This window comes from Humulus lupulus, chromosome 7, assembly GCF_963169125.1.
Source record: "Humulus lupulus chromosome 7, drHumLupu1.1, whole genome shotgun sequence".
NCBI classification, from domain to species: Eukaryota; Viridiplantae; Streptophyta; class Magnoliopsida; order Rosales; family Cannabaceae; genus Humulus; species Humulus lupulus.
In genome coordinates this window covers 103,171,462-103,183,211 of record NC_084799.1, presented here as the reverse complement: position 1 = coordinate 103,183,211, position 11,750 = coordinate 103,171,462, and the positions used below count along the sequence as shown (strand labels likewise).

At 34.0% G+C, this 11,750-nt stretch overlaps 1 protein-coding gene across 1 annotated transcript; it reads left to right on the top strand.

The window, feature by feature from the left end:
• Positions 1 to 9,555: 9,555 nt before the first annotated feature.
• On the top strand, positions 9,556 to 10,470 carry LOC133792037 (uncharacterized). The gene has a single exon (XM_062229948.1). It carries the CDS (start codon positions 9,556 to 9,558, stop codon positions 10,468 to 10,470), a length of 915 nt encoding a protein of 304 aa, XP_062085932.1.
• The last annotated feature ends 1,280 nt before the right edge of the window (positions 10,471 to 11,750 follow it).

Below are 11,750 nucleotides of genomic sequence, written 5' to 3'. Positions count from 1 at the left end.
TCACCATTTTCGCAGATGACAAATGTTAATTCAAGATTTCTTCAGCTGTCAATGAAAGCACCAACATGTTTACCGAGTTTTTTGGAAACTATAAATATATTGAAAGGTAAGAGCTAGAAAAAAAGGCTAAGAAATAAATAAGATCACAATTTTTATATGGTTGGGGCGTTAATGAGCCTTATTCCACGAGTCACTAGTATTAGGCTTTAGAGAGTTTTGACAATGGAGGTTTTCTGCAAGTTCAACAGCGTTTAATGTACAAGAGAAAATCTGGGATCCTCACTACAATGCACGAATGACCCTATTTACAGGCAGTCGTGTGACTTGGATATAATTATAAATGCTCGCTAACAAAGCCATAATACAAGAAATGTAACATGATTAAAGGATGTTAATCTGGGCCCATTGGACCGACTTAGGCGTGATAGAGCCTTATAGCTGTTGATACAGACTGATCTGCATGGGCTACCAAGGGTATCCTAGGGACAGGATCTGTCAGAGGAGTAGCAGTACCATTTCCTAGGAATAGTGTACGTTTCGTGCGTACCCCATTCTGCAGGTTAGTTAGGAAGAACAATTGCCGAATTTCTCAGGGACATGTCAGCTGTAGGGAGGATTGGGCTTGTTCTATTCAGCTAGGTGATTTAGGTTCATTTACCTAAGTCTTGGTTCATTTACCAAGACCCGGGTTCATTTACCAAGGCATACATCTTGATGGTGGTGTCCTCTCCTGGATCGCACTTGATGGGATCCGTCTCCTGGAATGGATCATCTGCCATCATAATTTACATCCCGGAGGATATAGACTGAGTATGATCAGGAAGATGATTCGGGCCTGCACCTTAGTTCTGGCCCCTTCGCTCTGCTCGCGCTACTTGCCAATAACTAGGTTCAGTATGGTCCGGGCCTACGGGGTTTCCTTGTTCATTTTTCACTGGGCCCATGCCTCTTCAATGGGCCTATGGACCCGTTTGGCCGTGCCACGTGTCATAGGTGGAAAATATGGATAACACTTACGTTGCAAATAATCTTATGTTATGAGTATGGCTTATGCTACCATGGTTATGTTTTCATATGACTTATGTTGATAATGATTGCTATAAGAAAGTATGTTAAGAGTGTATGAGATACGTCGCTCTGCTTTTGTGATGTGTTTTCCTTCCTTGTTTGTAGCTATTCCCCTTACCTTCCCCCTTGCAGGTAGGCACTAGGTAGACTTGTTTGGCACGCATGGTGAGCTGAGTCAGTTTTCCATAAAGTATGTACGTATGTTGCAGGGAGCCAATGATCGAGGAAGCGATTCGGAACGCCATAGTGCCTTAGAGTTTTTCTTATGTTAATTTATCAGTGGGATGTATTTATTTACTTTAAGAGTGCATCAAATTCTCTTTTGGTTTTGAACATTGGATCCAAACTCTTCATTTATTTTCAATAAAGACTCACTGTATTTTCGGTCAAATTATGAAATCATTTAAGTTATTATTATAATTAGTATTTTAATCAAGATAGGCAATTAGGAGCATTTACACAAGATCATTTTATAAACAATATCCTCCAACTAGTAACCCCAGCTAAATTCCAACTGTAGAGTTCGAGTAAGAAGCTTATAAATTGGGTGTAACATAAAGTTTCTCCTCCTCCTTTCATTTCTCTTTTTCCTATCTTTGATTTTACTCAAACATTACAAAGCCTCACATTACTGTTGTTTAATTTCATTTAGTTAAGTTTTATGCAAAGAAGGCGATGAACAATATGAAGAGACAAGGGCAAAGATATGAGACCTAGTACTACTAGTCGTCTCACGAATCACTAGTGCAAGAGCCTTCACTATCTTGACGACAAGTAGAAGGAGCTAGGTTTACATATATTATAAGTAAAAAGGTAATAGGAACTAGAATGAACATTGCAATAGCAATAAATACCACTGAGACTCTCTTTGTGAGGAGGCACCCCTTCTCCTGAAGTTATGATGCTATTTTGGTTTTTTAGTTTAGTAATAATGGAATAATTTTGCTCGTAGGAACACGAAGCAAATTTATTCTACACCCGATAAATACCAAGAAGCAATGGTCGGAGGTTGACTAACTACTAATCATCTCATTGGTAAATTATTGCCTCACCAACTAGCTAATCAAACGCGAGCTCCTCCTTTGGTGGATTCCTCCTTTTGCTCCTCGGCATACATAACTGTCGTGACATAACAAATAAAGTAATAAAAACGCCGCGATGATAATAGATAGCCAGATCCAGGAATCATTTTGGATTCAAAAAATGAGAGTAAAGAAATTTCTTTAATCATTAGTCAAGGGATTTTTTTAATACCCTCGTTTAAGATTTTACCATTTTACCAAACAGAGGGCTCCTTTTATAATTTTCCAAAAGTCGGAATCCATTATTGTATTTACCTAAAGCAGAAGGGACCAAAATAGAATAAATTCTAAAGTAATTTCATAAATACATAAAAATTATAAGAAAAATCTACAATAAGGTACGCCTTTTTTACTTTACTGGTAGGGTACGATCATGTTTTAGGCTCGAAAATCAATTACAATTTTAATTTTTTTAATAATAGTGTTCATTGTAATCATAATAGATTCTTGCAAATTTTTTAAAAATTTTAAATAATTAACGATGACAAAATCAAGACTGAAATAGTCTGTTACACATGTCTGTTTTTTTAATACTCATATAAAACAGACTATTTGTACCTTCATTTTGATACTGTTTCTAAAAAATTTACAAGAGACTTATTATATTTACAATGAATATTATTATTAAAATAAACTAAAATCATAATTGATTTACGTTGGTAAAGTATAAAGGCATGCCTTACTCTCCCAAAAATTGTATATTATACTGTATATAAATAATTGAAAATCATGAAAGAGATTATTCATAAATTTCGTCTACTAACCAATCATTCCTCAATAATTAATCATACTTTCTAAAGAATTTTTTATTTTACGTAATAACCCGTATAAATTAGAATAGTAACATTTGATTAGATATTATCTGTGTGAAGCGGAAAGCTTTCCAGTCTTCCGGAGTGATATATGGTCGGTGTATGGTGGGATCCACGACATATGATAATTCAGACATAGGTCGGACACGTGGCGCAAGCATCACGGCTGCTAAACGAATATTGTGGTTATCGAGGAAAGTACCATGACTACAACTACAACAGTCACGCAATATAGAGAGAGAGAGGTTGATAAGATTAGATTTTAGCTGCTAGCTATTATACATCCCTTGTTAGGGCCCAGCAGCGAGCTTAGTGGGCTTTTCTTTATTCAAGTGACCCCACACTTCTCCCTCTTCCTCAAGCAACCATTTATCCCATTCCACCCGGGAGAGATTCCTTGGTGGTGACCTACTGTTGGTTATTTGGCACGTGGGAATAATCATGGTGCGGGTTTCTGGTTTTGGAAGATCACGCGGGACACGAGAGAGAGAGCCAAACACATGACACGTCATCAGCATTGGGGCGAGAAGAAGAAGAAGAGTTTTAAGTAACGGATTTGGGTTTTGTCCTTTGGTAACGGGAGCAGCCAAGACAAACCTCCCATAGATAAATGATCTTTGTTTTATTTTGTTTTGTTCGTTTTTAAAAAAAAATATATAATAACAATTCTTAGGAGTCCGTTAGGAAATGCTACACCCCAAGTTATGTTTTATAAGATTTTTGGGTAACGTACATAATTCTTTTAGGTGGAAAATCAAACGTGATTGTCGCATATACAGAGAATAATAACAAACAAATACATCCCTACATTTGCATATAACGAGTCTCAATGTACACTCGCAAGTCTGTCGAAACTTCATATATTAACAAATTTGCAATAGCGGTTTCACAATAATATATAATACACATATGTGTATAATTAACTTTTGACTAATGCTAGGGTCCACCCATAAATTCTACCTAAAATTTAAAACAACTGATACTTTTAAATATGATATCTTATCAAATAAATTATTTTGAAAAAGCATGAACTTGAAGCTACTTCTATTGAACCAAAGATACTTTATAAAAGAACTAGAAAATATAACCGCGCTTCGCGTAGTCTTTTGTAATTATTACAAAATATACATATTTTAAAATACTTTTAGAAGATTACTACGATATGGATTTTTTTTCACCCTACTCATACAACATGTTCTTTATATGGACACGTGAGGGCGTATTGACCACAATTTTTTTTCATAATGGTATCCATTGTATATCAAATCTCTTGCAAGTTTTTGAAAAATTCTGAATAATTAAAATGACGAAAACAAAGTTAAAAAAATTTGTTGTACGTGTGCTTTTATTTTTTATTATTATTATCATTATTATATGCTTTACGTAATTTTTTTTTATAAAAAATCTAAATTATGTATATGGAAATTTATGTTTTGTGTAAGACTTATTTTGGGCGATTACCCGTTTGAACCCTTTAGTTTTAAAAATTAACTTTTAGAACTCGTGTTTTGTCAAAATGTTAAATATAGGATTGGATATATGGATTATTTGAACATTGTATTTTGACCGATTACCCGTTTTGACCCTTTATTTTTATAATTTAACATTTAGACCATATATTTATTCAAAAGGTTAAAAATTATTTATAAAAATTTAATTATATATAATTTATGTTTTTTGTTAGGGTTCACATCATTTTGAACCTTGTATTTTAGCCGATTACCCGTTGGGACTTTTATTTTTAAAAATTAACTTGTGGACCTCAAGTTTTGTCAAAATGTTAAAAATAGGAATAGATATATCGATTATCTGAACACAATATACTTTGGCCGATTACTCGTTTTAACTCTTTATTTTTAAAAATTAACCTTTGGACTATGTATTTATTCAAAATATTAAAAATTCTTTATAGAAAGTAAATTATATAAATATATATAATTTATGTTTTACTTAAGGGTTCACATCATTTTGAACTTTGTATTTTAGCCGATTACCCGTTTGGACTCTTTATTTTTTAAAATTAACTCGTGGACCTTGTATTTACTATTTAAGTGTGTTCCAATCATTACTCATAATATATAGATATAGATTAACCTAATAGAGTGTCTATGTTTTTTCCAAACTAACTATATATCACCACACCATATGATCTTTTATATACCGCTTCAAATTTTTTATTTTATTAGTATATTATGCAGTATATATTTGTAGTTTTTTTTATTATTTTATTTTTTGTTAGTTTATTAGGTATTTAATTCAAAAAATATCTTATTTAAATATCTAAAAAAAATAACGTTTAATGTAGTTTTTGTTTTAAAAAAATAATAAAAATGAATAAAAAAATTAGATTAAAGGATAAAATAGAAAAAATAGTTTGGAGTAATTTTAGAGTGCCACATCATCTCCTTGAAGCTCTCCTTTATATATATACTAGAAAATATAACCGCGCTCCGCTCAGTCTTTTGTAATTATTAAAACATATATATTTTAAAATATTTTTTGGGAGACTATGGGGTGGTGATTCATTTTGACCATCTTGTACAACATGTTCTTTATATAGACACGTGAAGACATCTTGACTATAATTTTTTATTTTATGATGGTATTCACTGTTATTGTATAGCGAACCTCCTGTAGATTTTTGAAAAATTCTGACAAATTTTAAAGTACTGAAAACAAAGTTTAAAAAGATTGTTGTACATTTACTTTTATTTATTATTATTATACGCTTTGCGTAGTTCTTTTTATAAAAAAAAGTCTAAATTATGTATAAGAAAATTTATATTTTGTGTAAGATTTATTTTGGCCAATTACCTGTTTGAAGTCTTTATTTTTAAAAATTAACTTTTAGATCTCGTGTTTTCTCAAAATAATAAAAATTGGAATTGATAGATTGATTATTTGAACACTGTATTTTTGCTCATTACCCGTTTTGACCCTATGTTTTTTAAAATGAACCTTTGGACCATGTATTTATTTAAAATGTTCAAACTTCTTATGAAAATTAAATTATATATTTATATAATTTTTGTTTTTTATAAGGGTTCACACTATTTTGAACCTTGTATTTTAGCCGATCACCCATTAGAACTTTTATTTTTACAAATTAACTTGTAGACCTCAAGTTTTGTCAAAATATTAAAATAGAAATAGATAAATCTATTATTTGAACACTATATTTTGGCTGATTACTCATTTTGATTGTTTATTTTTAAAAATCAACCTGTAGATCATATATTTATTCAAAAAGTTAAAAATTATTTATAAAAAGTAAATTATATAAATATATATAATTTATGTTTTCTATAAGGGTTCACACCATTTTGAACCTTGTATTTTAGTTGTTTACTAATTTTGACCATTAATATTTTTTTAAATTAACTTGTGGACCTTGTGTTTTGTCAAAAATTAAAAAATAGGAATGTAAAGATTGATTATTTGAACCACGTATAATTTGGTTGATTACCCGTTTGAATATTTTATTGTTAAAAATTAACATTTGGATCCTGTATTTTGTCAAAAAGTTAAAATATAAATAGATAGATTTTATTATTATTATAATTATTATTATATGTAGATATTTTTATCTATTATATTTTTTATTAAAATAAAATTGAGAAAAAAGAGAACAGAAAAAATAGATTAAAAAAATTCCTTAATAAATTAATAACTATAAATTAAAAAAGTAATATAAAAAATGAGAAAAAAATATTTTTTACTTATATTTATAATTTAATTAAATAGTTGTTGTAATGAAATATCTAATCAAATTTAAATTCAAAATATACATCGTTGAAATAAATCAAATTCTATTCACTTTGGAATAAAAAAACATAATTATAATATAATAAGAAAAATAAATATATAGATAATAAAAAATTATTACGTAATTTTTAATTAATTTTTTTAATATTTTTCAATAAATAAGTAGTTAAGATATTTAAACTAAATAAATTTTTAATCAAATTAATATGTATATATATTGATATTTTCAATTGTTAAGATATTTTAGAAAATAAAAAATGAATAAAACAAATTAGATTAAATGAGAAAATAGAAAGAGTAATTGAAGCTCTCCTTTATATATATATATATATATATATATATATATATATATATAGATAAGGGAAGAAAATTAATGGAACAAGAAATAGAATAAATGCGGAGAAAAAAAGAAGAATAAGAAAAATAATAAGGTATGATATATAGCCAGCTTAAGCTAGGGTGTGCCAAAAATTCTACTTTAGTCATCTAATTTATTAGGTTACACTATTCATGTTACTCATAATTTAATGGTAATAATATCGTTTGATAGCCGAAGTGATGTTTTACTAGTAGCACTATATATAGGGTTAATAATTTAACGGTGATCCCTAGTAAAATTTTGAGGAAAAGGTCAATTATTTCAACTAAAAGTTCATATCAGGACCAATTTTTTTTAAAAAAATTGTTTTTAAAAATCTTATAGTCATTTAATTCTAGTAACATCTCTCAAAGTCAAATTAATTATTGTTGTATTGTAATGAAAATAATCAATTTTGTTGCTAGCAAAAAAAATCAATTTTGTTCATTTATATGTATAATAAAAGGATAAATTTATTATTTTAATTAGTTAATACTTTAGATTTTTCTACACCAAAACCCATATTGTAATTATATTTAATAAAAGAATTAAAAATCAAATAATTATAAAACAAGTCATAAATTATACGAATTTGATACCATTAGGATTTTATTATAAATTATTATTTATAATAATTACTAAATAAAAAGCTCCTTAATTTTTAAATATGATAATATCCTAAATTTGAATAATACTATATATATTAAATATCTATATTTTTTTTATTGATTTTGTTAAAAAAAAAGTTTGGCCTCATTAAAACTCTTCAAGTGTAAATCCCAATGAAAAAATATGTAAATGATAATATGCATCAACTTGAATAATAGAGTCAAGCACTAGGGGTGGCACCAAACAAAATAAGCATTTGAAGAAAATGCCAATTTTTCCAAAGATTGAGCAACACTATTGGAACTTTTTGGACAATGACATAAAGTAATCTAAAAAAATTCATTACAAATTAAAGTGATATCTCTAACAATTCATCCTACATAAGAATAATATAAACGCTTGTTCTCAATTACTTGAATAACATGAAGATAGTCAATGTTGGGCCCAAAATATTCGGCCCAAAAATTCTGCTATTTTAAGATAAGTGAAACGAGGCGTTTTAGGTCCGAGCAGAGGAGTTGAGATCAGAAGCCACTGATCAGAGGCGAACCTCACCTCTTCCCTCTGCATGGCAAGAGGGCCCGAAGACATTTTGGCGGAAAATTCGGTTATTCAAATAACCAATTAGGAAGTAGACTTAATTGACTTATTCCTTAGTATTTTTAGCCTTATAGTTATTATCATTTCATTAGGGAAAACACACAACAAAATGAATCTGACTTAAGCATCGGAGTGTCTTTCTTGCAAGTATACCCAGACGGTTCTACGATCACTTGTGCCACCCAAACTGCCAGAAAGAGATCGGAGAACTGAAGTTAGATGTCAAGCACCTCCCAAAATAGAAAGAACAAAATTGTTGCATCAACAATTTGGCGCCGTCTATGGGAACATTTCACAAGAAAATCTTTGAATCAAGAAAGCTCTGAATAATCAAGATTCTGTCAAACATAAAAGCCATGCCGCCAAAGACTAATGGGGCATCAAGGACGGTAGTTCCAGTCACCCCTGTGATGGATGTCGGTGAGCAACTCGACAAAATGTGCCGATTACTGGAGGCCAGCCAACAGAAGTCTGATGAGGCCATCAGAACATTAACTGCAGTGCATGCCAAATTGGAGGCCAAGATTGCCGAGTTGCGGAGAACAAATGAAGCTTTGCGCAAAACTCAAGACAAGAAAAACCCCAATGATGATGGATTGGAGACTCAGGTCGTCCAGATTGACCCACTCGATGATAATACTCCTCACATCAAAGGAGGATCTCAGGCCCCGATGCCGTCATCCCCAGCACGCCAACAGCGGAAGGTTGTCGATCGACGGGCTGAGCAGTACGAGACACATCCAGAAGCCGATACAGAGCCATCAAGAATAACCTGAACCACCACAAAGAGCTGCCGTCACCAAACCCAGGCGCGGATTGTTCACGACGTGACCACCTAAGAGCCTACCCCCTCTGTTCGGTTCTTGGAGAGTTGGAAAGAAGAAATGCTTTGAGAAGTGATGCAAAAATTCTTCGAGGGACGATCTGGGCACGGTTCTAACAACGTCAAGCTAGCATCAAGAACTATTGAAAAATCACCCTTCGTTGAGTGGATATAGAATGAACCGAGGCCGAGAGATTTCGTGATCCCTCCTCTACCATCATTCAACGGGAAAGGGGACCCACTCAGTCACTTATTCCAGTTTCAACAAAAAATGGCCTTGGAAGTAAATAATGAAGCTACAAAGTATTCTCCACAACCTTTTTCGAACCTGCCCTGCTATGGTTTAGACAGCTCAAACCCAGCTTTGTCAACAACTTCTGCAATCTTCGTAGAGCCTTTCTGCAGTAATATAGCACCAACTGCGAGGCTCCAAGAACTATGGCAAAATTGTATCGAATTGAACAAGGTAAAAGTGAACACCCAAAGCCATACCTGCAATGCTTTATCGATCTTGTACACCAAATTCATGATGCAGAGCCAACAACCGCAGCCAACCTCTTTGTCAAGAGTTTGCAAGTAGGATCCCTCATACATGAAAATCCCACTATGACCCCACCTTATGACATGGCAGAAATACAGGCCCGTGCCGAAGGTGTCTTCAGAGTTTTGGAATATCGAGAACGTGTAAAGAAGAAAACTGCTCTCATTTCCATACCACCACCAAACAACCCATCTCCCTCGGCTAAAGGGAACGATAAGAGGAAAATACATGAGCCTGAACCTTCGAAGGGGGGAAAGAGACCAAGAACCAGTCGAGATCCATCAAGATTCTCTACTTTCGAATACACCATCCCAAAGGAAGTCATCTACGCAGAGAACAAAGACCGACCCATCTTGTGGGAACCATACAAAATCACCACTCCTCCAGAGAGGCGAGACAAGAACAGGTTCTGCATTTTCCACAAGGTCCACGGACATACGATATCTGAATGCCACAACCTCCACAACCAAATTCAGGCTCTTATGAGAAATAGAAGACTGGCTCAGTACATCAAAGGATCTGATAGGACTGGCATCCCACAACCCAATATCGCTCCTACTCCAGCACCCACGATAACGCCAACCTCCACAAATGTGGCTTCATCGAGTTCACAAGAGCCTCTAAAGCAAGTCCCCATGATACATGGAACCATGGAACCGACCCTGGAACAAGATGAAAAAACCAAATACCAGAGGAAAATGGAGGAAATAGTGAAGCGATATAGATTACTGGGGCACACCGTCAACTTTGTCAATGCAGAAGAGAGGTGCTACCCCACTGCTCCAATAACTTTTACAGAAGAAGACCTGTAGGAGGTGCACCCACCTCATGACGACCCATTGGTCATTAAGCTGCAAGTAGATCGTTGCCAATTGGGGAGAGTTTTAGTCGATGGAGGCAGCAGCGTCGACGTCCTCTTTTGGGAAGCCTTCCAGAAAATGGGTCTTGAGGAAAGTCATATCAGGCCTTCTGTTGCACCATTTCGCAATCTAATCTGACCTGACTACGTGAATTCGGTTGACCTATCAAGGTGATATTTTCCATTTGCCTCGTCCTCTTGCTTAGCCAAAGGCTGTATGGATGAACTTCCACAAAGTCTAGCCACTGGCCCAAGCAAATAGGGGATCCTACTAGCCTGTGCATCCCACGGAACCCCACCTATGCGGTCTAATCCGCCCTGACTACCACAGCAGAACCATCGGACACCCCACTTTGGCGCTGTCTCAGTTCCAGCAGAACTAGTTTAGAAATCCAAGGCTGGGAGGAACTTTTCCAGCACTCATGCTCACACCCCATCCGCTGGTGGCCTCTGTAGGGTTCAATGGCCCACCCCCTCCCTCGGGGTGCCTACCCCAGCAAAAGGCGCCTAACAAACCAAGGTATGAGTGCAATGGAAAGAGGACCGATCTTGGGCTATGCTAATCTCGGCTTTGCTTCTACGTTCGGCTTCATATGTCGCGCTTTGAGCCCGAGCACGATCTTGTCGTCTCCTCTCACAAATGGTAAAGCATCTCACCTGCTCTTTTACACACCCAAGGGGATGACTTAGTTCCAACAAAGGAACAACACACTTAACTTTCTCAATGTTCGCAGGCAACATAACCGCATATCTTGTACACGAGCAGTTTATCAAAAGATTCATTATTATATATAAAAAATATGCCATGTTGTTAAATATCACTTTACAATTGTTTACATAATTCCTTGTTGTTTTTGCTCAGACAAACATAACAATACTTGTTAAATACATATTTTGATAAACTAATACTAATCCCACTCAATGCGACGGACATACTCCGCCATCACACTCTCTAGCTTTGGATGTCCTATCCCATATCGCTCACACGATATATAGTATGGAATCCCACTTCTCACTAGTTCATCTAACGCCCACGTCGAATACAACCACTGTGGCTTATCGAAGATTCGCCTCAGAAACGACATGTTTACCCAATCACGGTGTTCACCTGAAATGCAAGTATCGTCAGATTCAGTCAATTGCCTTCAACTATGTACGCATAACTCACTTATCACTTAACTAGGTATTCTCTCCCACCATATGTACGGACTTCTACTATACCTCTCACGCAGA